The sequence below is a fragment of the Carcharodon carcharias genome, chromosome 13 (genome assembly GCF_017639515.1).
Source record: "Carcharodon carcharias isolate sCarCar2 chromosome 13, sCarCar2.pri, whole genome shotgun sequence".
NCBI classification, from domain to species: Eukaryota; Metazoa; Chordata; class Chondrichthyes; order Lamniformes; family Lamnidae; genus Carcharodon; species Carcharodon carcharias.
In genome coordinates, this window is record NC_054479.1 from 139,498,302 (window position 1) to 139,524,485 (window position 26,184).

The 26,184-nt window shown below is 44.2% G+C and overlaps 1 protein-coding gene across 2 annotated transcripts; it reads left to right on the forward strand.

Moving 5' to 3' along the window:
• Positions 1-1,288: 1,288 nt before the first annotated feature.
• Positions 1,289-25,565, forward strand: echdc3 (enoyl CoA hydratase domain containing 3). Of its 2 annotated transcripts, none has more exons than XM_041202999.1 (6): positions 1,289-1,518; positions 6,026-6,147; positions 10,262-10,359; positions 12,331-12,531; positions 14,944-15,264; positions 25,456-25,565. In XM_041202999.1, the coding sequence occupies exons 1-6, from the start codon at positions 1,322-1,324 to the stop codon at positions 25,480-25,482; spliced, it is 966 nt and encodes a 321-aa protein (XP_041058933.1). In that variant the 5' UTR covers positions 1,289-1,321; the 3' UTR covers positions 25,483-25,565. The 2 variants fall into 2 exon arrangements, with proteins under 2 accessions (XP_041058933.1, XP_041058934.1); XM_041203000.1 differs by having other exon boundaries at positions 1,323-1,518; positions 6,010-6,147.
• The last annotated feature ends 619 nt before the right edge of the window (positions 25,566-26,184 follow it).

A 26,184-nucleotide genomic window follows, 5' to 3' on the forward strand; every position in this document is an offset into this window, starting at 1 on the left:
ATGAGCACAGCCTCTGCTGTGATGCAGGAAACTTGCAGCAAATGTGTGCACAGCAAGCTCCCACAAATGGGCCAGAGAGTCTGCCCTAGTGCTGCTGCTGGAGGAATAACTACGAGCCGGAGAACTATCCCCCGCTCTTCCTTTAAGCCGTGCCATGCCTGCACCTGAGAGGGAAAACAGGACTGGGTCCAACGTCGCATCCGAGCGTTGGCGCCTGTGGCAGTGCGGCACTCCCTCCGGGGCACCGCATTGGAGTGTCACCTGGTTGTGTTCAAGCCCCCCGCCCCGCCCCCATCCCACCAACTTTCTGAGGCCGAGGCGAGAGCGAAGCCCCGGCGGCGGTGGGCTAACTGTGCCCCGACGAGGAGCCGATCGGCGCGGTTCAGCATAGTAAAATTTTTAAATATCATTTGCGGCGGGTGCGAGAAGGGAGCCGCATTGAAACGATTGTCATGTTCGTGGGTTAGAACCATAGAACACTACAGCGCAGAAAACAGGCCACTCGGCCCTCGTTTTACGTTCTGAATATATTGACTTTCCTCTCTGTTCCCCCTTCTCCGTGGGGAACTGGCTCCTGCTGATTTGTGCTGCTTTTGTCCACATGACTAAATACCAGCCGCGGTCACTGAATAATTTCTTTCACACTATTCGGCCCTTCTGGTCTGTGCCGAAATAGTATTCCGCTAGTCCCATTGACCTGCACCCCAGTCCATAACCCTCCGGACCTCTCCCATCCGTGTATCTGTCCGATTTATTCTTAAAACTTATAGAACAAGTGGTTGCGTCGAAGCGCCTCGTGATCCACCTGTAAAAGTTGAACCTGGTTGCACTTTTTGTGATGGCGATTTAGAAATTTTATGAATAAAGTATGTTTTTCAGAAAAAAAAAAGAGAAGTGAGACCTCCTCATGCTGAAAAATTGTAAAGTGGAAGTCCGTTTTTTTTTATAGAGTTAGAGCAGCTTAGAAATGGAAAAAGAGGCTTGGCCTAAATAGCCAAGTGGTTACGGTGCTGGGTTTGTAACCCCCCCAAGATCAAGAGTTCAAATTTAAAAGATTTAAAAGATTATCAAGAGTTCAAATCTCACAATGGCAAAGCAATGTAACTTCATCTGAAACAGATGGAAACGGGTTTGTACTCGAAAGAGTTAAAAATGGAAAAAGGTGGTAACTTACAGTCAAACAATAGTTCAAAGGGGAAAAAAAGTAAGTAAAGAGCAAGCAACCCTATCGCTGGACGGCAGCCCGGGCGGAACTTTAAATCCGAGCCTAGGGTTGTGTTGGGGCCGGTGTATCGTATGAACAGAAGTATCCAGGAGCACCATGGGGTGTGTGACTGCAGCTGGAAGGTGTTTCAGGAAAATCAGAGACTTTGCAAGACCCGCGGTTCAGCTTCCGCAGGGAGGGCTGACAGTGAAAGACGTGCCCCTTGTTTATTATACCCAGACTCGCTTGGCCAGTGACGTGACTGGGGCCAAATGTGATAAACTGACTGTCAGAACTCAGAAGGATGGGATCAGGTGGGTGTTGACCCAGAACTGGCTCACTCTGAATTGACTGCAAACTGTAAACTGCAGAGAATGAGGCTGTCCCCAGGTCCACTTTGGGTGAATTTGGATCGGTTGATGGGGTGGGGTGGGGTGGGGTGAGGTGGGGGTGGGGGTGGGGGGGATAATGACTCCGCGACCTTTTATCGTGCCTTCTGCAAAATATGGGACGAATGGAGGTTGAGGGACTGCGGCGGGAATTGAGAAAGAATTTGGGGAGGTGACCGACAAAATAAGATCAAAGAAGCAGGTTTTGTAAACGGGCCAAGGGTTAGCAAAATATAGAGATTTAAGAGGGAGCGTTTGTGATTGGAGGTCAAAACAATAGGGTTGGAAAAGACTCCCATGTGGAAGGAGCAGAGAGGCTGTGGAGAGATTTTTGAAAAAATAATTTCGAAGCTATTATGCTGTGATTCAGAAAGTTTGGCAGTATTTGTACCAACTAAAATTATACCTCCATGATTTTTATGAAAATAAATGTATTGGAGTACTGGATTTCAACCTGCAGAAGTCGGTTCCACTCTTCCTGCATTAGAGGCTCCTGGTTACAACACGGCAGGATAATGGGTGGTTTTATCCTGGATCTGTTATAAAGAAAGACTTGCATTTATTATCTAACTGCAATATCCACACCCCCCTCCTCATCCCATACTCTAATGTCCCATACGAACTACAGTTTTCAGATAATGGTACAAATTACCAACACTGCTATTAAAACAATTTGCTAAATCAAACAGGAAGTATAGAATGCCATTGATTCTTAACGAGAAAGTCTGGAGGGCGACTGCACCTTCCGTTTCACCCGATACATCGCCACTTATTATTTATTCACAGGATGTGGGTTGTTGCTGCAAAAGACCGGCAGTTATTGCCCATTCCCAATTGCCCCTCGAGAAGGTGGTGGTGAGCTGCCTTCTTGAACCGCTGCAGTCCATGTGGTGTAGGTACACCCCCACAGTGCTGTTAGGGAGGGAGTTCCAGCATTTTGACCCAGTTTGATTAATCTGTGGGACGGGTCTCCCTCCCAATTCTGGCACAAATCCCCCAAGTGGTGTGCCTTTGTCATGGTAGGTTTCCTTCCCTAAAGGACACCAGTGAACCAGTTGGGATTCTATGACAATCTGATAGCTTAATTTACTCTTCATTCCAGGGCAGGGATCAGTTACGAAGATAGATTGGAGAGGTTTTTTAAAATTTAAAATGCTAGGCCAGCATTTATTGCCCATCATTGCCCTCAAGAAGGTAGTGATAAGCCGCCTTCTTGAACCGCTGCAGTAGGTTCATTCCTTATTGACTATTTTAGCGATTTGATACAACTGAGTGGCCTGCTTGGCTATTTCAGAGGGCATTTAAGAATTAACCACATTGCTGTGGGCCTGGAGTCACATATAGACCAGACCAGGTAAGGACAGCAGATTTCCTTCCCTAAAGGATATTAGTGAACCAGATGGGCTTTTACAAGAATCGACAATGGCTTCATGGTCACCATTAGACTTTTAATCTGAGACTTTTACTGAATTCAAGTTCCACCATCTACTGTGGTCAGATTCAAACCCAGGCCCTCGGAGCATTACTCTGGGTCTCTGGATTACTAGTCCAGTGACAATATCACTATACCATCACCTCCCCCTCTGGGTCTGGTCTCCCTGGAGAGAAGGTGGGTAAGAGGGGATTTGATAGAGATGTTCAAAATCATGAGGGGGCTGGACAGGGTAGATTAGGAGAAGATGTTCCCGCTCGTAAAAGGATCAAGAACGAGAGGCCACAGATTTAAAGTGATTTGCAAAAGAAGCAAATGTGATGTGTGAAAAAACTTTTTCACACAGCCAGTGGTTTGGGTCTGGAATGCGCTGCCTGGAAGTGTGGTGGAGGCGGGTTCAATCGAGGAACTCAAGAGGACATTCGATGATTATTTGAATAGAAACAACGGGGAAAAGGCAGGGCAATGGCACTAGGTCATAATGCTCATTTGGAGAGTCGGACGCAATAGGTTGAATGGTCTCCTTCGGAGCCATTAAAATTCTGTGGTTTTGTGGTTATCAGCCTGTAAATCCTTCCAATACTCCTGATGGGGGGGGAGGGGGGGGGGGGGGGGGGGGTGTGGGGAAGGGGGGGGTGGGGGGGGAGGTGCAGTAAGAGTGGTCAGCAATACTGCAGACCACTGCAGTACTTTGCCAAGCACAGTCATGGACCAATCCAATGGGAGTCCATTGTTACCAACTCCCCCTTAGAGCTGGTATCTGAAGGATGATGAAGAGGAAGTAATCATGGACAGTGCAATTTCAGACCAACGGTATTAGGTCCTGGATTAATAATTTCGAGGGTAATGTTAAACACATTGGAGTTCATTTTAAACCTCGCCATCCAGTAGTACCTAGCCCAGGACAGCACCTTCCCGCTGTAGAACCTGCCTGATTGTTAAAGCAATAAGGTGAAAATCAGTGGGTTATATAACAGGTGGTGAGTTTGAAAATTACACGATAGACTCGTGTAAAAGGAAAATTTTTGAGGCCGAAGATCATGGGGGCAACTTTTACACGGGTAATGTCTTTGAGGAATTTACCTTGTAGCACCCCTAGCTGTTCCAGCACAGCTACAACACTGGCATCTACTTGGCTATGAGGGAAATTGCCCAGGTATGTCCTGTGCACAAAAAGCAGGACGAATGCAACCCGGTCAATTACTGCCCCATCAGTCCACTCTCAATCATCAGTAAGGTAATGGAAAGGGTCATCAAGAGTGCTGTCAAGAGGCATTTGCTTAGCAATAACCTGTTCACTGACACTCAGTTTGGGTTCCACTAGGATCACTCAGCTTCTGACCTCATTACAGCCTTGGTTCAAACATGAACAAAAGAGCTGAATACCCGAGGTGAAGTGAGAGTGACTGCCCTTGACATCAAGGCCGTGTTTGACCGAGTCTGGCGTCAAGGATCCCTAGCAAAACTGGAGTCAATGGGAATCAGGGAGAAAACTTTCTGCTAGTTGGAGTCATAACCTAGCACAAAGGAAGCTGGTTGGGGTTGTTGGAGGTCAATCATCTCAGCTCCAGGACATCACCGCAGGAGTTCCTCAGGGTAGTGTCCTCAGCTGAACCATCTTCAGCTGCTTCATCAGTGATATTCCTTCCATCATAAGGTTAGAAGTGGGGATGTTCGCTGATGATTGCGCAATGTTCAGCACCATTCGCGCCTCCTCAGATACTGAAGCAGTCCATGTCCAAATGCAGCAAGACCTGGACAATAATGACCATCTCCAACAAGAGAGAATCCAATTATCACTCTTTGACATTCAATGGCACTACCATTACTGAATCCCCCACTATCAACATCCTGGGGGTTACCATTGACCAGAAACTGAACTGGACTAGCCATATAAATTCTGTGGCTTTAAGAGCAGGTCAGAGACAAGGAATCCTGTGGTGAGTAACTCACCTCTTGACTCCCCAAAGCCTGTCCACCATCTGCAAGGCACAAGTCAGGAGTGTGATGGAATACTCCCCACTTGCCTGGATGAGTTCAGCTCCAACAACACTCAAGTTTCTTGACATCATCCAGGACAAAGCAGCCCACTTGATTGGCACCCCATCCACAAATATTCACTCCCTCCACCACCGACGCACAGTAGCAGCAGTATGTACCATCTGCTAAGTTCACTGCAGCAACTCACCAACGCGCTGTCGACAGCACCTTCCAAACCTATGACTGCTACCATCTAGAAGGACAAAGGCAGTAGATGCACGGGAACACCTCCATCTGCAAGTTCCCCTCCAAGCCACTCACCATCCTGACTTAGAAATATATCGCCGTTCCTTCACTGTCGCTGGGTCAAAATACTGGAACTCCCTCCCTACCAGCACTGTGGGTGTACCTACACCACATGGACTGCAGAGGTTCAGGAAGGCAGCTCACCACCACCTTCTCAAGGGTAATTAGGGATGGTCAATAAATGCTGGCCCAGCCAGCGCTGCCCACATTACATGAATAAAAGAAACCATGCAGCCTGTCACAATGGAATAAAAACCAACAACACTAAAAAAAATTGTTAATTATCATTCATAATCTGATCACTTTAATCATTTGAATAAATAAATACAAAACTTAAACCTATAAGCATTTTAAACATTTACTTACCAGCATACATTTTCAATTGAATCATTAACATCTCCAGGATTATACTTTGGTTCTGAAATTATTGATCTTTAATCCCTGGAAAACTAGGATTGACTTTTACATGAAGTACCTGAGTATGAAAAATTTACGCTTTTTGGCCAAAAATCAGGGGGTCGACATGTACATGAGACCGACTTTTACACAGGTATATATGGTACTCCCATAGGCGTAACTTAGGTAAATTGATTGCCAAATTAATCAAGCTCCCTGCAGTAAAGCTTTGGGAGAACTAAGAATATCTTTGTCAATGCTGCACAGATGATTGTAACATAACTATCTCTGCTGGAATATAGTTTGTCTTCTGTTTAGGACCATCATCCTGAATAACCCAAAGAAGCGAAACGCTCTATCACTGACCATGTTAGAATCTCTGCGCAGTGACCTCCTCCATGAAACAGAAAGCAATGACCTCCGAGTTATCGTGATTTCAGGTAATTCCAGCCTGGTTTCAGGATTTAATAACCAATAATTTAAGAACAACCAATTTAAGATAATCAGTCAAGCTCGTAATGTAGCTCATTTACACTTGTTAGAAGTGACGTACATTCATACACAGGGATCTGTTCTCTGCAAACAAAAGGAATATATTTCAGCCTTTCATCTTTTTTGAATTATCCAAGAGCTTGGAGAGCCTATGGTTCTCTGTTGCTTTCTCCATGGCAACACCTCACCCAATCAGAGCCAAACAATCAACTAGATAGAATGCTCTTTCAGAGAGCCAGTACTGACTTGATGGGCCAAATGGCCTCCTGCACTGTAAAGATTCTGTGGTTCAATCAGCACCCTTTTCTCCTGTAGTATAAATTGTCGTGATTGTTTGAAATTTGGCACCCTTGCATTTGTTCTGATGAGTGTAAGATGAAAAGCTTCAGCAACATGTCTCTCTTTTCAGTAATGTTTAACTTTTGTACTACCAACCAACTGTCTAATGAGGTCCAATGGATCTACTTAAATCAAGTGAGGCTCCTGTGGTAAACTGTGAAACATGGCCAGAGAGACCAGAATGAAACGAGATTCAATACCTGCTTTGTGCTGAATTAGGTGGTCCCATCTAGAGCACCAACTAAAGTGCTGTGATTAGCCCCTGGTTATAGAGTGGAAAATCAGCGAGTGCTCCTACTCCTGGTTTCTTGGTTTCTCCCGCTGAACTGCGAGAGTTCAGGTAAGGTCAGGGTCAGGCTGGGATGCAGCTTGTGGATACATAAGATGGATGGTGCTGATGGAACTTCCCAGGAAGGTGTCAGCTCCTTGGGAGAGGAGAGATGGAAAAGAGGGCGGAGAATTGAGTAATGAGAAGTTAGTCTTGAAAGGAAAAAAAAGAGGGTGGCACTTAAATAGAGGTACGGAAGATGCAAAGTGGAATGGAACTGGTTAATCCTGAGCACTGCTTCATGTTAAATCACCACCTGGCAAACAAGGCAATCTACACAGATACAAATTGGTAAAAGACAGTATTCTTCGCATAACGAATTAATAGATGGGACAGTCTTCCAGATTAAGAGGGGAAGGCAAACAACCTCCAGAGTTATTCATGAAGCGGTCAGATGCTGTGAAGGGGAGAATGTTTTAATGATTCATAGGATGTGGGTGTTGCTGCCCAGACCAGCATTTGTTGCCCATCCCTAATTGCCCTTGAGATCGTGGTGATGAGCCGCCTTCTTGAATACAACTGAATGGCTTATTAGCCGTTTCAGAGGGCAGTTAAGAAATCCACATTTCCGTGGCTGTGGAGTCACATGTAGGCCAGACCGGGGGAGGACGAGAGATTTCCTTCCCTGAAGGACATTAGTGAGCCAGGCGAGTTTACACAGCAGTCGGGTAGTTTCATTGTCATCATTACTGATATTAGTTTGCGGTACAGAAAAGTTACTCCCTGCTCTCAGTTCAGAGTCCAGGAGGAAAATGTTTAGCCGGACAGGTGGGTAAGCGTCCCGATGTCAACGCACAGAGCCGCGCGATATTTCGCTCGGTGGGCACATGCCGGAGTCAGCAGCGCACCCGCCAACAATCAAAAGGCCCGTTAAGGCCATGATCTTATCAACTGAGTTGAATTTTTCTCTGCCCGTCTCACCTCACAGTTGGCGGACAGGCCAAGCGGCCTTTTTGCAGGATAAGGTTTCCTAAAGCAAATAAAAATAAAAACGTTAAAGCTTAATTAATAACATGTCCCTGCCCGTGTGGCAGAGTCACACGAGCAGGGGACATGTTTCCTTTCATTTTTATTTCCTTTTTTTTTATAACTCCTCATTTATGACGCGGCGCTCACTCATGCGCACGCGTGCAGGTCCCTCGCCCCCATCTGCCCTCCTCCCCCCCCGCACAGCCAGCGCTGGCGCTCGCGTTTCACACTGAGCAGGCCTTCACTGGCCCCGCCAGCGGGAAATCACCCTCCGGCCCCGATCGCGGGCAGCAGTCGGCTTCCCGACCAACCCCGTCGAGCCTGCCCGACATGGGTGAAATTCTACCCCAGATTTTATTTCATGATTTGAAATTAAACTTCCCGACTGTCTTGGTGGAATTTGAACTCATAAGCAGAATTTTAAGGGCCGCTGCCGGTAGGTTTGCGGATAAGGGGGTGGGGGGTGTAGGTGGGGCTGAAAATTCCCTATGTGGCCTTCCCATGGCCCAATTAATGACCATTTAAGGATCCTTTCCCATCCTGATCTTAACTTCGAGGCTGGCAGGAGGGGTTCAGGGTAGCGTGGGAGGGACAGGGGAGGACTGGCAGGCTACCTTACTCGGGCCTCTGGTGGTGGTGGGGGTAGTTGGGGGGGGGGAGGTGGGCTGGGGGCGGGTGCATCTATTACTGGCCCCCTTTCAAGACCATGTGCCCAATCCCCAAGGTCTGGGCCCCCCAGTTACTTCCTCCCTGCCTGTCTCTTCCATCCCGCAAGCCTCCCTTTCCCTCCTCGCCACAAGACCCCAGAATTCCCTGTGCCCTGGGACTCCAGCACTTTGACTCTGGTGAGTGCTTGTAGTCCCAGCCCTGGCCACCACTCCTGGTGGCACTGCTGGCCAATCATTCTGAGCGAGGGGTGGAAATCTCATCTCCAATCTATCAGTATTCCTCAGGCTGTTAAATGGCTGCTGGGAATCCCTGGGAAGCGATCCCCAGCAACTTCTCCATAGCCTTGACGTGAGAAAAATTCTGCCCAATGTCTCCAGATTACTAGACCTGTAAGTTAGGCATGATGCTACTGAGCCTGCTTATGTTTTTGATTGGAAGGATGAGCTTGATGGACTGAATGGCCTCCCTCATCTTTACATATCTGTAGGAGGCCTGGGAGTAGGCTTTCTCTATCTCTCCATCCTCGCAGCTAAGATTGCGAAAAGGAAGAAAACAATAAATCCTTGCTTATGTGATCATGGATTTTTAAAAAAAAATTTTTTGGAATATGGTGGTATTTTGTAAAGAAGGTGCGCGTGTGTGTGTGTGTGTGTGTGTGTGTGTGTGTGTGTGTGTGTGTATGTGTGTCCATGATTAAACTGGTGGGGAGGTTAATAAAGACAGTCTGTCTGTGAGAACTGAGAGATGAAAGGGTAAAGGTGTTAGGTTCATGTGAAGATTATGTGAGGTTGGATTTACAAGTAAATAGGTTGATTTAAAATTTTGCATTATGAGATAAGTGGAGACTTGGTTTTTCAGCTGTTGAATTTGAAAGGGAAGGTTAGAAGTGACAAGGAACTTTTACGACTTACAAAGGTTTCATAGCTAAACAGGGGAAGGTATATTAAATTTTATCGACCCGAATGTAGAGACCGTAGGCGATCATAATAGATTTTTATATTTGGAGAAGTTGAGTTCAAAGAGGTTTTAAGGAAAATGGAACTTGAGATGAAAGAGGGAAGAACGTATTCAAGGAATGATGTTTAGCTAGTGGGTGGCTGTGTGGGGGGGAAGTCCTGAGACAGATCTGTGTGCTCAGGATATGCGAAAGCTGTGAATTTGAAGCAGCCATCCAGTTTCAAGCCAGAAAAGCCTTTGTTTTCAGAAAGCCATCTGTTTCTGAACTTTTCTTTTGCATTTCCACCTGTCGAGTGGAGTAGAAGTGTTTGAGGAGTCGTGCGGTGTGCCTTTGTTAAAGTGACAACAGCTTTTTGCCTTGGGTAATATTACTGGATTTTTAGAGTTAAAATCTGTAAGGGAGTTATTGCCATGAAGGTAGTTTACTTGTGTGTTTTGGCCAAGTGGATTTTTGGGGATTTGCTCTGTAAGACTGTTTTAACTGTGTAACTTTAATCCTATGTGCTTAAGTTTTTTTTTTCTTTTTAATAAACCTTTTAATGTTTAAAATCCTAAAGGTGTTACTGGAGTTCTATGCTTTTGAGGTCAGTAGCTTTTCCTCCTCGTTTTCAAAATACAAAAAAAGGATTATGATCAGTAAGACAGGTTTCCCTCTGCGATCTGGCATACTCAATGAATAGCATCTGCTAGGGTCGTGACACTTAGCAAAAGAATGTGTTAATAAGAGCCATTGCTAGAAGTGTTTTTATTTATTCTAAATGCATTATTAGTGGCTAATACTGTGCGATTTGTGTGTGTAGCTGAAGGGCCTGTATTTTCATCTGGCCATGATCTCAAGGAACTAACCTCTGCTAAAGGATGGGATCACCATGCTGAGGTCTTTGCAGTCTGCACTGAAGTAAGTTGATCTATGTATATTTAATGTAATGAATAACAATGTTTATTTGCATTTATATAGCGCCTTTATAAAACAAAGGCACTACACAGGCATGATTATCCAACTAAATCTAATACGGGCCACATAAGGAGATACTGAGGTGGGTTTTAAACAGTGTTGAAAGAAAGGAGAAAGAGGCGGAGAGACTTAGGGAGGGAATTCAGGACTCCTGCACCCAGCAGCCAATGGCAGAGCAACCAATGGTGACTTGATTATGATTGGGGAAATGTAATCAGCAGGATATGACAAGGCAGTAATATCCTGAAGTGATTGACACAATGGCCAGAACTATGAGCATGAAGTTTTTTTGTGGTTTGTTAATAAGATTTCAACTTACTGTGTGCTTGCCTTGCAATAAACAACACACAATATGTGGCTCAACCTTTCATTGTCTTATGAATTGGCTTGGTGCTGTAAGGCGATGAGGAGTTGAACCATACAGACCTCTTCAATTGAAGGAGTAGAGCGGGAAGGATCAGACTTAACTGTACATACGGGCATGTGAATTAGGAGCAGGAGTAGGCTGTTCAGCCCTACAAGCCTGCTCCGCTATTCAAAAGATCATGGCTGATCTGGTCATGGTCTCAACTCCACTTTTCTGTCTACCCTTAACTCCCTTGACACCCTTGTCAATCAAGAATCTATCTAACTCAGCCTTCAAAATATTCAATGACCCAGCCTCCACTGCTCTCTGTGGAAGAGAATTCCACAAACCAATAACCCTCTGAGAGAAAATATTTCTCCCCATCTCTGTCTTAAATGGGAGACCCCTTTCAAACTGTATCCTCTAGTTCTAGTCTCTCCCACAAGGGGAAACATCCTTTCAGCATCCGCCCTGTCAATTCCTCTCAGGATCTTCTCTGTTTCAAGAATACTGTGACGCCTTCATGGTCAAATTACCTGCTGGCATTCTCTGTCTAGACACGCAAATGAAAAATGGTCACTTTGGAGAGATACGAGAGGACAAGGAGTGCCTGTGGATCAGGCAGTGTCCCTTCAGGAGGCAGGACATTCAGGATGGGAGAAAGTTGTTGGAGGAGCTTAGGAAGGGGTAAGGAGTTAGAGAATAGAAAAGCAGTATATTATTTAAATGGAGAAAGACCGCAGAAACTCTGCGGTATGGAGGGATCTGGGTGTCCTGGTGCATGAATCTCAAAACGTTGGTATGCATGCAGGTACAGCAAGTGATTAGGAAGGCAAATGGAACTTTGGTGTTGACTGCAAGGGGAATGGAATATAAAAGTAGGGAAGCTTTACTGCAGCTGTACAGGGACTTGAGACCACATCTGGAATACTGTGAACAGTTTTGGTCTCCTTATGTGAAAAAGGATGTAATTGTGTTAGAAGCAGCTCAGAGAAGGTTCACTCAACTCATTCCTGGGATGAAGGGCTTATCTTATGAAGAAAGGTTGAACAGGTTGGGCCTAAAACCATTAAGAGTTTAGAAGGATGGGAGGGGACCTAATTGAACCATATAAGATCCTGAGCGGACTTGGCAGAGTGAATTCCAGAAGGATATTTCCTCTTGTGGGAGAGACTAGAACTAGGCGACACGATTTAAGAATAAGAGGTCCCTCCTTTTAACACAGAGTTGAGGAGATTTTTTTTCTCTCAGAGGGTCATTATTATGTGGAATTCTCTTCTCCAGAAAGCAGTGGAGGCTAGGTCATTGAATTTATTCAAGGCTGAGTTAGGTTTTGATAGGAAAGGGAGTCAAGGATTAAGACAGGAAAATGGAGTTGAGACCACAACCAGATCAGCCATGATCTTCTCGAGTGACAGAGCAGGCTCGAAGGGCCGAATGGCCTACTCCTGCTCCTAAGCCCCATCCTCCTGTGTCCTAAATGACCTGGAATAATCAGGAGCAGGACTGCAGTAAAATTTAAAAATCACCAGGCTAGATCTGCTCATCACACCTTTTATAACTTGTAGGTTATGACTCTGCTTCAGGATATTCCGGTGCCAGTTATCGCGAAAGTTAATGGTTTAGCCACAGCTGCTGGCTGCCAGCTCGTTGCCAGTTGCGACATTGCGGTGGTGTCGGACAAGTCAAGGTTTGCCACTCCGGGAGTCAACGTTGGGCTGTTCTGTTCCACACCGGCTGTTGCAGTGGGGCGATGTCTTCCTCAAAAGGTACCTCACTGCTGCATTTTAACTGGTTTTAAATTTGACTGGAATGTGTGCTGCAGTCGGAATATAGCGTTAAGTTACAAAAGTGCTCCCTACGGCTTGCTCAGTGCTTTCAATCACGAATTATAAAAAAAACCCGCAAACGCTGCAAATCTGTTTTTTGAAAGTTCTTAGAGACATACAACCAGGACTACTGGTTTAAGGTTTTCATAAAATAATCGGGCGGAATCAAAGAATGCAAATCCCATTACTGGTAACAGTTTTGGAATCTTATTTAATAAAAATGTAATTGACTTCCGCAAAGAACCATAAACCATTAGTTTATGAAGTTGCGATAATCTGCTGAACCATTGAAAGAAAAGGAAAGAGCTTGTATTTATATAGCGCCTTTCATGACCTCGGGATGTCCAAAAGCATTTTACAACTAATGAAGTACTTTTGAAATGTGAGAAACACAGCAACCAATTTGCACACAGAAAGCTCCTACAGACAGCAATGTGCTAATGACCAGAGAGTCTGCTTTCACAGAATCACACAGTGCAGAAGAGGCCCTTTGGCCCAACTAGTCTGCACCGATACATGAGAAACACCTGACCTACCTACCTAATCCCATTTACCAGCACTTGGCCCATAGCCTTGAATGTTATGATGTGTCCAGTGCTCATCCAGGTACTTTTTAAAGGATGTGAGGCAACCCGCCTCCACCACCCTCCCAGGCAGTGCATTCCAGACCCTCACCACCCTCTGGGTAAAAAAGTTTTTCTCACATTCCCCCCCTAAACCTCCTGCCCCTCACCTTGAACTTATGTCCCCTTGTCACTGACCATTCAACTAAGGGGAACAACTGCTCCCTATCCACCCTGTCCATGCCCCTCATAATCTTGTACACCTCGATCAGGTCACTCCTCACTCTTCTCTGCTCCAACAAAAACAATCCAAGTCTATCCAACCTCTCTTCATAACTTAAATGTTTCATCCCAGGCAACATCCTGGTGAATCTCCTCTGCACCCCCTCCAGTGCAATCACATCCCTCCTATAATGTGGCAACTAGAACTGCACACAGTACTCCAGCTGTGGCCTCACCAACATTCTATACAACTCCAACATGACCACCCTACTTTTGTAATCTATGCCTCAATTGATGAAGGCAAGTATCCCATATGCCTTTTTCACCACCCCAGTAACATGCCCCTCCACCTTCAGAGATCTATGGACACACACTCCAAGATCCCTTTGTTCCTCAGAACTTCCTAGTGTCATGCCGTTCATCGAATACCTCCTTGTCAAATTACTCTTTCCAAAGTGTATCACCTCACACTTTTCAGGGTTAAATTCCATCTGCCACTTATCTGCCTATTTGACCATCCCGTCTATATCTTCCTGTAGCCCAAGACACTCAACCTCACTGTTAACCACCCGGCCAATCTTTGTGTCATCCACAAACTTACTAATCCTACCCCCGTCATAGTCATCTATGTCGTTTATATAAATGACAAATAATAGGGGACCCAGCACAGATCCCTGTGGTACGCCACTGGACACTGGCTTCCAGTCACTAAAGCATCTTTCTGTCATTACCCTCTGTCTCCTACAACTAAGCCAATTTTGAATCTACCTTATCAAATTACCCTGTATCCCATGTGCATTTGCTTTCTTTATAAGTCTCCCATGTGGGACCTTGTCAAAGGCTTTGCTGAAATCCATGTAAATTACATCAACTACACTACCCTCATCTACACACCTGATCACCTCAAAAAATTCAATCAAATTTGTTAGGCATGACCTCCCTCTGATAAAGCCATGCTGACTATCCCTGATCAAACCTTGCCTCTCCAAGTGGAGACAGATTCTCTCCTCAGAATTTTCTCCAATAGTTTCCCTACCACTGACATGAGACTCACTGGCCCGTAGTTCCCTGGCTTATCTCTACAACCCTTTCTTTTAATAATGTTCATTGAGGAATAAATATGGGTCAGCCTACTGGGGATACTCCTTGTCCTTCTGCAAAATGGTGCCATGGGATCTTTTATGTCCACCTGACAGAGCAGACCGGTCCGTGGTTTAATGTCTCATCCAAAACATGGCATCTCTGACAGTGCAGCACTCCCTCAGTACTGCCCTGAAGTGTCAACCTTGATTTTTGGGCTCAAGTCCTGGAGTGGGACATGAACCCACACTTTCCTCTTTCACGTTGATCTTTCTTTCCCTATGAAAAGTGATTCCCTGTTGTAGTCTCCGTGCTCCCTGATCTTTCCCAACCCAAGAGAGGAAGTTAAGAAGGTACTTCAGCCAGTGTCAACGCTATCAGGAAAGGTGAGAAAAAAGAGAGCAAAGAATCGTGGCAGAAAAGTACCTTCTTGCTCAGTTTCTTTTACGCAAAGGCAGGAGATTTGAATAAATTCTATTTGTAACAGGTTACTTTAGAAATGCTGTTTACTGGAGAGCCTATTTCTGCGCACGATGCGCTGCTGCACGGGCTGGTTAGCAGAGTGGTGCCTGAAGACAAGCTGGACGAAGTGACCATGAAAATTGCCAGCAAGATCTGTGAAACAAGCCGATCTGTTGTCGCGCTGGGGAAAGCCACATTTTACAAACAAATGGTGCAGAAGCGAAACGAGGCATATCAAATTGCTGCACAGGCCATGGTGGACAACCTGGCACTGAAGGACGGTCAGGAGGGAATCCAGTCCTTTGTTCAGAAGAGGAAACCTGTTTGGACACATTCCACAGAGAAGGCACGCAAATAACAATCTTTGTTTTTTCGGTGTGCGCAGTGATTTGATAAGTTATTCCAAAAAGAGAACCACCATGAAATCCAATTATCAATTTCTGTAAATTCCCCAATTTTAAGATTCAATTCACTTCAGTGAATATGCTCTCTACCGACGTGGAATGAATTGTAAGTAGAAAATGGACATTATTGTAAATAAAATAAAATATATTTGCTGTAGAATTATTTTCAAACTACAAAGACATTTTATGATGAAACACAACTTTGGATTACAGAATGATGTCGCACAGAAGGAGTCCATTCAGCCCATCACATCAGTGCCGGTTCATTGAAAGAGCTAACCCATTGCCCTTAATTTTTCCCCTTTCAAGTATTTATCCAGCTCCCCTTTTAAAAGTTACTGTTGAATCTATTTCCTTTGCCCTTTCAGAAAATGTATTCCAGATTACATCAACTCATGTCATGCGTATAAAAATTCTCTTTCTTTTGCCTCTGGTTCCTTTGCCAGTTACCACAAATCTGTGTCATCTGGTTACTGGCCCTCTTGCCAGTGTTAACCATTAGATTATTCATTATTGTTCTGCTAAGACTTGAAAGATGATTCTGAGTTCCTTGATAGCTCAGTGAATTTAACCAATGTGTATATCGTAGGTCGACTATATGGATGAGGAAAAGCCAGACTTATTCCTCGCTGTGATCTGAATTAACTAGTCTTAGCTGGAGGTGATGGTACCATAAGAGGCTTCAGTATTAGTGGGTTACAGATGAGCTGGGGTCTCTACTGCTGATTGCTTATTAAGCTACACTTTGTGAGTGATGGGTGTCTGGATGTAAGGTGAGGATGTGACCAGTCCCAGCGTGACTCCAATCTGTGGTCATACAGTCTGCCAAAACTCACTGTCAACATTCCCAAAGGAATAATGGTCACTTGGGGTGGGGTACAGGACCAGTGCCTTTGGAAGCATATCCCATCATGGAGCCAATCCTTTCAGCCAAGAGCGGGAAAAGAGAATGTTTCCCCTTCAGAGGGAGGTGTGGTGGAATCTAGAAATACGGATGTTTTTGAAATAAGAGGTGGCCAAATTAAGGCAGAGGTGAGGAGAAATTTCTTCTCTCAGAGGGTTGTGAATTTTTGGAATTCTATACCACAGAGAACTGGGGAGGCTGAATCATTGAATATATTAAAGGCTGAGTTGGACAGATCTTTGGTTGACAAGGGAGTCAAAGGTGATAGGGAACAGGCGAGAAAATGGAGTTGAGGCCAAGATCAGGTCAGCCATGATCCCATTGAATGGTCAAACAGACTTGAAGGGCCAAATGGCTCCTGCTCCTATTTCTTATGTTCTTCTGCTCTCAAGGTTGCCTCAGGTTTCCACCTCTAGATCGCAAGGGAGCTTTATAGCTCTATTCAACCTGGAGATGGCAGTAGATTTCAAACCTATCCACCGAACTAAAGCAGCCTTCAAGGAAAGAAGCTAGAAGACATCAAAGTTAGAGAAAAAAATATTTTCAAGGGATTGTATGTAGTTTGTGATAGAATTCTGCAAAGGCGTGAGATGCTTTATTCCAGTGTGGGGGTTGTTACAATTTAGATTTTTATCACATTGATTACTCTCTCAAAGCTTTCACAGAGGTTCCTATAAACAAACCTTACAAGCTGCAGTGTACAAGTCATACCTTTTCAATAATGCATGCTTTACAAATTGCATAACCCTATTATTCTATTTTTTAATATCTTAGTTAAACATAGGTTTGCGTCATACACACACATTTACATTTTGAAATAGCAGGTTGTGAACTTAGATCAATATTTTAACAATTGCATAAAGTAATCAAGCGCAAAACTTTGCTTAATATTAAAAAATATAAAACAGCAATAGAATGAGGAGCCTCTATTTGGTCTTTAAGTGGCAGATTAAATCTTCTTTTGCCTCTCGTACCCCTATTAATATTAGTGTCTCTTATCGAAAGAAAGTCTTGCGTATGTTTTACCTCATAGGATCTTAGAGCTGTCACAGCACAGAAGGAGGCCATTCAGCCTCGATAGTCCATGCCAGCTCTCTGCAAAAGCAATCCGGTAGTCTCAACCCCCGCGTCCACCTTTTCCGCATGGCCCCGCTAATTTTTTTCACCTCAATTACTTGTCTAATTCCCTTTTGAAAGTCACAGTTATCCCCCGAGTACCCATGGCTGAGATCAGCTCCCTTGGCATAGACTGGGGATGTATTGAGACAGTTGTGTAAAGCTGAGACGTCATCAGTTAAGTGCCCCTTTCAACCAACATCAACCCATGATAATGTCCCCATTCATACACCTCGATGGGTGAATGGACTGTGATACTGAGCAATCTGGGCAGAGGAAGGTTCCAGGTTCATTCCTGGCTGTGTTGCGAGTTATCTGATCTCAGCTGGCACGCTAGCAGAAGCTTTGCAATTGGCCTGGGTGCTTTGGGCCAAAAATGTCCAATGCACCATTGTTTATGGAGCTGACTCCTGGGATTTTGTTTCTCTTTGATATGCTTTTCACTTCATTTCGTTCCAAGAACATCAAGAAGTAATCAACTTGAAAATGTTTGCACATGGTTGGATTTTTATCATGCCAATGATTGGCCACAATTTCTGCACACCCGTAAGTTAATTATTGCCCACAGCCCAATCTCAGAATTGAAATTATTCAATCTTCAGGCATTTGCAGTGCCCCAATGGTTTCATGAGTAAATGCACTGTCAACTCTGATTCTCATCTATCCAGGTAAAGAAAAGAAAGATTTGCATTTATATAGTGCTTTCCAGAACCACAGGATGTCCCCAGTGAAGTACTTTTGAAGTGTAGCCACTGATGTAATGCAGCCAATTTGTGCACAGCAAGCTCCCACAAACTGCAACGTGATAATGACTAGATAATCTATTTTTGTGATGTAGATTAAGGGGTAAATATTGGCTGGACACAGGGGATATCTCCCCTGCTCTTCTTTGAAGTCGTGCCATGGGATCTTTTATGTCCACCCGGTTTAAAGTCTCATCCTTGTCCAAATGCAGCAAGACTTGGACAATATCCAAGTTTAGGCTGACAAATGGCAAGTAACATTTGTGCCATACAAGTGCCAGGTAACGATCATCTCCAACAAGAGACAATCTAACATTGAAGATGCCCTCCATCATACCGTGTGACACTACCACCGTGCTAAATGGGATAGATTTTGAACAAATCTAGCAACTCAAGACTGAGCATGTCCAAATACAGCAAGACCTGGACAATATCCAGGTTTGGGCTGACAAGTGGCAAATAACATTCGTGCCACACATGTGTCAGGCAATGACCATCTCCAACAAGAGAGAATCCAACCATCGCCCCTTGATGTTCAATTGCATTACCATCACTGAATCCCTCACTATCAACATCCTAGGGCTTACCATTGGCCAGAAACTGAACTGGACTAGCCATATAAATACTGTGGCTACAAGAGCAGGTCAGAGGCTGGGAATCCTGCAGCAGATAACTCACCTCTTCACGCCCCCCCCCCCCCCAAAGCCTGACCACCATCTACAAGGCACAATTCAGGAGTGTGATGGAATACTCCCCACTTGCCCGGATGAGTGCAGTTCCCACAACACTCAAGAAGCTGGACGCTGTCCAGGACAAAGCAGTCTGCTTGATTGGCACCACATTCACAAACATTCACCCCCTCCATGACTGAGGCACAGTAGCAGCAGTGTGCACCATCTACAAGATGCACTGTTGGAATTCACCAAGGCTCCTTAGACAGCACCTTCCAAACCCACAACTGCCACCATCTAGAAGGACAAGGGCAGCAGATACATGGGAACACCACCACCTGGAAGTTCACCTCCAAGTCACACACCATCCTGACTTGGAAATATATCGCCGTTCCTTCACTGTTGCTGGATCAAAATCCTGGAACTCCCTCCCTAACAGCATTGTGGGTGTATCTACACCACATGGACTGCAGCGGTTCAACTAGGCAGCTCACCACCACCTTCTCAAGGGCAATTAGGGATGGGCAATAAATGCTGGTCTAGCCAGCAACAGCCACAGCCAATTAATTTAAAAAGAAAAGACAGCACCTCCAACAGTACAGCACTGCCTCAGTACCGCTCTGGAATGTCAGCCTTGAGGTTTGTGCTCAAGTTTCTGGAATGGGACTAGAATCTACAACCTTGAGGTTTAGAGGCAAAATTGCTACCAACAAAACCCAGGTTGAATCCTCAGCTGTTCCCGGGTTAACTGACCTCAGCTAGAGTGCCGGTGGAGACACTGCAATTAGATTTGGTGCCGCTGTGCAAAGGAAAGGGAACTGAGTTTACTCGAGTTACCAACCCCAGGGTGGGGAGGAGAGATTTATTTTTCCATGCACTATTTGTACTAAAATCAGAAACCGATTCCGCAATGACCATTTATAAGATTCTGCAATAGTATGTGGAATGTACAGTCTCAACTCCTCAGTTATGGGTAGTTTCTATACGCAGGGGCCGGAAATAAATTGCTGACATCATTCTATATTCTGAATGAGCATGTATGTGAGGAATTATACGTTCTACAATAACCAAACAAAGTATTGATATGGGTTGCACAATGAGTTAAAGTACAAATTGTACTGTACAGTAATTAGTATGGAATTCTCTGCAGAAATCGAAGTTGATAACCAGCTATGGTCACATGACATAGCATGCTTTAGACATTGCCCGTGAATGATATGATCTCAATATCACATTCAGGGTACTGTCTGGAACGTTCTCACTCTACAATGATTGTGCCTGAATCAATGCATTAAAAAATTTCCATTAACGTACATCATTTTCCCAACTCGAACTACTTCAGACTTTTGAAATACAGTCTCGTTAGGTACAAATACAGGACCTTGGGCTTTTTAAATAGAAACAAGAAAATAAGAGTACAAAAGCAAGGACATTATGATGAACCCGCCTGAAAATTGGTTCAGCTTCATTGGCTGGAATTTTCCACCCCTCCTCCCTCCCCCGACAGGTTCTGCCACAGTGAGGGGGCAGAAAGATTCTGGCCATTGTGTCCAATTCTGGACACTGCACTTCAGAAAGGATGTGAAGGCTTTAAGGGTGCTGAAAAGATTTCCGAGAATGGTTTCCATGACGAAAGACTTCAGTTACCTGAATAGGTTGGAGTTGCTGGGGTTGTTCTCCTGAGAGAAGTGAAGGTTAGGAAGAAGTTTTCAAAGTCACAAAGGGGTCAAGCCAGAGAAGATAGATACAGACTATTCCCACTGGTGGAAGGGTCGAGAATCAGAGGACTCCGATGTAACATGAAGGACAAAAGAACCAACAGCGACATGAGAAAAAGCATTTTCCTCAGTGAGTGGTTAGGGCCCGGAATGTACTGTCTGAGAGTGAGGTGGAGGCAGGTCCAATCATAGCTATCGAAAGGAAACCAGAGAGGCACCAGGGGAGAAATATTTAGCGGGGCTAAAGGGAAAGGGATGGGGGAGCGGGGCTATTTGAATTGCTCTTGCAGAGATCTGGCACAGGCCTGACAGGCCGAATGGATTCCTCCTGTGCTGCAACCATTCTGTGATTCTATTAATACAGCAGCTACTTCCCCCAGATGGCAATGTGATAAATTATCAGTTAATCTGCTTTTGTGCTGCTGGTTGTAGGAAGAATATTGGCCTCAACACCCTGCTCTTCTTCAAATAGTGTCATAGGATCTTTGGTATCCACCTGATTGGGCAGACAGAGTCCCGGTTTACCATTTCATCTAAAGAGTAGCATTTCCAACAATGCAGCACTCCCTCAGTACTGCGCTGAACTTCCAGGTTCATCTTCTGAGTGGAAACACATTGTCAGAAATCAACCTGACCGTTCAACGAACTCAGCGCAATGAGTTCTGACAAAGGGTCTCCACCCGAAAGTTAGCCCATACCTCTAATAAAATGTTAATCAGTTTTCTGTATATTTCCAACACTTTGAGTTTTTATTCAGGTCTTCAATATTTGTTAGTTTTTCACCTTTCTTGAACTTAATCACACATGACATTCTAAGAATGTGGATCTTTGCCTGTGTTGTGGTACTTTTACTTATTCTTTCATGGGATGGGGGCGTCACTGGACAGGCCAAAATTTGTTGCCCATCCCTAATTGCCCTTGAACTGAGTGGCTTGCCAGGCCATTTAAGAGTTACATGTAGACCAGACCAGGTAAGGATGGCAGATTTCCTTCCCCAAAGGGACATTAGTGAACCAGACAGTCAATGATAGTTTCATGGTCACCATTCTTGAGACTAGCTTTCAATTCCAGATTTACTATTTGAACTTAAATTCCAGCAGCTGCCTTGGTGGGATTTGAACCCATGTCCCCAAAGCATTAGTCAGGCCTCTGGATTACTAGTCTCGTGACAATATCACTACACTGCCATCTCTCCTTATATTGATGGGATGGGGAAGCCTGTGGGTGCCAATTGTTTCATACGTACTTTCTCAGCTAATAGATTTAGTGATATATTTTATTGTGATATTTGCTTAGGAAGTAACAATTAATTTTCTTACACTTGATTAAAAGAGAACGCATTAAGTGTTTTGCAATTTTTTTTGTTTGGGGTGTACCAATTTCTTCACAATCGTATTAAATAGTTGCTTGGTAGTACAGAACTTGGGTATTGCTGGGAAAAGATGTTTAGTCAAAACTTTTCATCTTGCACTCATTCGCAATTCGGACAATTCGCAGGAAAATACCAATGCCATTGCTTTTTTCAGCAATAATCATTTTACTCATAAATCTTGTACTTGTAGTTATAAATAGATGAAAACAGTATGTCAAATACATTTTTGTCATGAGAAACATATTAACTCAATCTGTGAACTGGAATGATTGCAACCAGAGTGTTGATTTGAAACAGGCCTCAGGTGGAGGAGTATCCCACTTCAGAATTCTTAGATGGCAATTATATTTTCATCTCTGCAGCCCACACTTGTTTATGGTACAGTTGCACGTCTCAGGAAGTGATTCTTAAAACTGGTTTGCTCTGCTATTAGGTAAATCTGCCCTATTTATGCTGCGTTCAGTTTTATTAACAGGGGACAAGAAAAAAAAATTGAGGTGGCAATAAAATAAGGCCCCAGCCTACCCCACTGTCCTCCATTCATCTAAGGAGGTATCCCCATCAGGCCTTGACAGTAATGCCAGTTATTTTTAACACACCACGTTTACAACCAATGTGAAATTAAAAGTGAATTGCTGCTTCACCTGGAAAGAGTGTTTGGACCTTGGATAGTGAGAAGGGAGGAGGTTTGTTTTTTATTCATTGATGAGATGCGGGCATCGCTGGATAGGCCAGCATTTATTGCCCATCCCTAATTTCCCTGGAGAGGGTAGTAAAAGGGAAGGTGCTGCATCCCCTGATCCTGTACAGGAAGGTGCCGTGAGAAGTGGAGAGGGTGTTGGTGCAATTGAGAGAGTGGACCTGAGTGTCATGGAGGAAATGGTCCCTTCAGAACGCTGAGAGGGGAGGGGAGGGAAAGATTTGTTTGGTGGTGGCATCATGCTGGAGGTGGTGGAAATAGGGGAACGTTTAATGTGGAGGCTGGTGGGTGGAAAGTGGGGACAAAGTGAACCCTATCATGGAGGGGGTGAAAGGATGAGACCAGAAGTGCAGGCAACAGAACGGACAAGGTCGAGGGTCCTGTCAACCATGGTGGGGGGAGTTTCTTGGTGGAGAATAAAGGAAAGCAAATTGGAAGCACTAGTATGGTTGGATGCATCATCAGAACAGATGAGATGGAGACAGAGAAAATGAGAGAATGGAGTAGAGTCCTTACAGGAAGCAGGATGTTAGGAAGTATAGTCAATGCAGATAAGGGATTCTGTAGGCTTGTAGTGGATTAACCTGTCCCCAGAAATGGAGACAGAGAAGTCAAGGGAGAGAAAGGAAGAGTTGAAGATGGAAGGTGTGAAAGTGAAGGAAGAGTGGAAATTGGAAGCAAAGTTGATTAAATTTTCCAGTTATGGATGAGAGCAGGAAATGGCACCGATACATTCATCAGTGTGCCAGAAAAAGAGCAGAGATGGAGAACCTGACTCGGACCGGAACAAGGAATGCTCCACAAATCTCACAAGCAAGGCAAGCCTAGATAGAATCCATATGGGTTCCCATAGCAATACATTTTATTTGGAGGGAGCGAGTGGAGTTAAAGGAGATGTTGTTCAATGTGAGAACAAGTTCAGCCAGGTAAAGAAGAGGATTGGTTAAGTCTAGTGTGTTAAAATCAAAAACATGTATTTATATGGCATCCTTAACATAGTTAAAAAGCCCAAGGCATTTCACAGGGGCATAAAGAGAAATGGAAAATTTGACGCTGGGCCACACAAGGAGATATTAGGATGGATGACCAAAAGCTTGATCAAAGAAGTCAGTCCAGGTTTCTGTTCTCACCCTGATCTCAGATATCATGTTCATTTTATTTCTAGCTTCTACCCATCTCTTGTCTTTAAGAGGCCCACCTTTGACTCTTCCCTTCCATCTCTATCTCTGGTGACGGACTTCCCATTATTATCTATTACAAGCTCTCCAACTCCCACAGAGACCCCAGGTATTATTTTCCACCCCATCATTGTAAACAGGGTCCAATGGATCTTGATCGCCACACCTTTGAGCACATGGTTCATGCATTTGTCATATTACTAAAAATATCCCCAATATGAAAGTTTATCATATTGCTATCACCCACACACAAGCCTTACCAATCTATATTATTGTAATAAAGATGGACCCATCCGATAAGAAATATTGGAAAATATTTTGTGGTTGTCTAATTATTTTATAGACGTTGTAGCATCCATAGCAACATCAATAAAGCACAAGTACAGCCCAATCTGACCAAACAAAGCAGTAAATGCCTCATTGGATACAATGCCCTTGGGTTAATCTGGTTTCTACCTGCTTAATACTCATTGGTTTTAAAGAAGTTATGTGGTCTTTTAGCAGCAGCCAAAGATCTGATCAGCTCGTGTATTATAAAGAACAATGGTAAATAAGCAAGGTGTCAATTAATCTCTATTACACAACTAAACAAGCAAGTGGGAACATCGCTGGCAGCATTAAGGAAAGGTTAAAGCTGTGTAAACATTCACTAATCTTTTTTTTCTTCATTCACGGGAAGTGGGCGTTGCCGGCTGGATCAGCATTTATTGCCCATCCCTAATTGCCCCTTGAGAAGGTGGTAGTGAGCTGCCTGCTTGAACCACTGCAGTCCATGTCGTGTAGGTACATCCACAGTGCAGTTAGAGAGGGAGTTCCAGGATTTTCACCCAGTGATAGGGAAGGAACGACGATGTATTTCCAGGTCAGGATGGTGGGTGGCTTGGAGGGGAACTTTCAGGTGGTGGTGTTCCCATCTATCTGCTGTTCCTGCCTTCTAGATGGTAGTTGTTGTGAGTTTGGAAGGTGCTGTCTAAGGAGGCTTGGTGAGTTCCTGCAGTGGATCTTGTGGATGGTGCTGACTGAATCAGAGAATCTTTACAGTGCAGAAGGAGGCCATTTGGCCATCAAGTCGGCACTGGCTCTTTGAAAGAGCATTCTACCTAGTTGATAGGTTGGCAAGTCGACTCTGATTGGCCAAGGTGTTGCCATGGAGAAAGCAACAGGGAACTATAGGCTCTCCAAGCTCCCGGATAATTCAAAAAATATGCAAGGCTGAAATATATTCCTTTTGTTTGCAGAGAACAGATCCCTGTGTATGAATGTACGTCACTTCTAACAAGCATAAATGAGCCACATTATGAGCTTTATCTTTAATTGGTTGTTCTTAAATTATTGGTTGTTTATTAAATCCTGAAACCAGGCTGGAATTACCTGAAATCACGATAACTCAGAGGTTTTTGCTTTCTGCTTCATGGAGGAGGTCACTGCGCAGAGATTCTAACATGATCAGTGATAGAGCGTTCCGCTTCTTTGGGTTATTCAGGATGATGGTCCTAAACAGAAGACAAACTATATTCCAGCAGAGAAAGTTACGTTACAATCATCTGTGCAGCATTGACAAAGATATTCTTAGCTCTCCCAAGGCTTTACTGCAGGGAGCTTGATTCATTTGGCAATCAGCATACCTAAATTATGCCTATGGGAGGATCATATATACCTGTGTAAAAGTCGGTCTCTTGTAAATGTCGACCCCATGATTTTTGGCCTAAAAACGTAATTTTTGATACACAGGTACCTCATGTAAGGGTCTCAGTCTAGTTTCCTATGGATTAAAGATCAAAAATTTCAGAACCAAAGTATAATCCTGGAGATGTTAATGATTCAATTGAAAATGTATACTGGTAAGTAAATGGTTAAAATGTTGATAGCATTAAGTTTTGTATTTACTTATTCAAATGATTAAAATGATCAGATTATGAATGATAATTAACATAATTTTTTTTTTTAGTGTTGTTGGTTTTTATTTTATTCCATTGTGACAAACTGCATGTTTTTTTTATTCATTCATGTAATATGGGTGTCACTGGCCAGGCCAGCATTCACTGCCCATCCCCACCTGCTGCACACTGCTGCCACTGTCCGTCGGTGGTGGAGGGAGTGAATGTTTCTGGATGTGGTGCCAATCAAACAGGCTGCTTTGTCCTGAATAACGCCAAGCTTCTTGACTGTTGTTGGAGCTGCACTCATCCAGGCAAGTGGGGAGTATTCTATCACACTCCTGACTTGTGTCTTGTAGATGGTGGACAGGCTTTGGGGAGTCAGGGGGTGAGTTACTTGCCGTAGGATTCCTAGCCTCTGACCTGCTCTTGCAGCCACAGGATTTATATGGTTTGTCCAGTTCAGTTTCTGGTCAATGGTAACCCCCAGGATGTTGATAGTAGGGGATCCGTGATGGTAATGCCATTGAATATCAAGGGGCATTCTCTGCAACATGCAAGTTCTCAGTCTCTAAGTTTAACA

Coding starts and splice junctions, on each gene's coding strand:
- echdc3 (XM_041202999.1), top strand. CDS start 1,322: ATGGGGTGTGTGACTGCAGCTGGAAGGTGTTTCAGGAAAATCAGAGAC. Junction 12,532..14,943: donor GGCGATGTCTTCCTCAAAAG/GTACCTCACTGC, acceptor TATTTGTAACAG/GTTACTTTAGAAATGCTGTT. Junction 15,265..25,455: donor GGACACATTCCACAGAGAAG/GCACGCAAATAA, acceptor TTTGATACACAG/GTACCTCATGTAAGGGTCTC.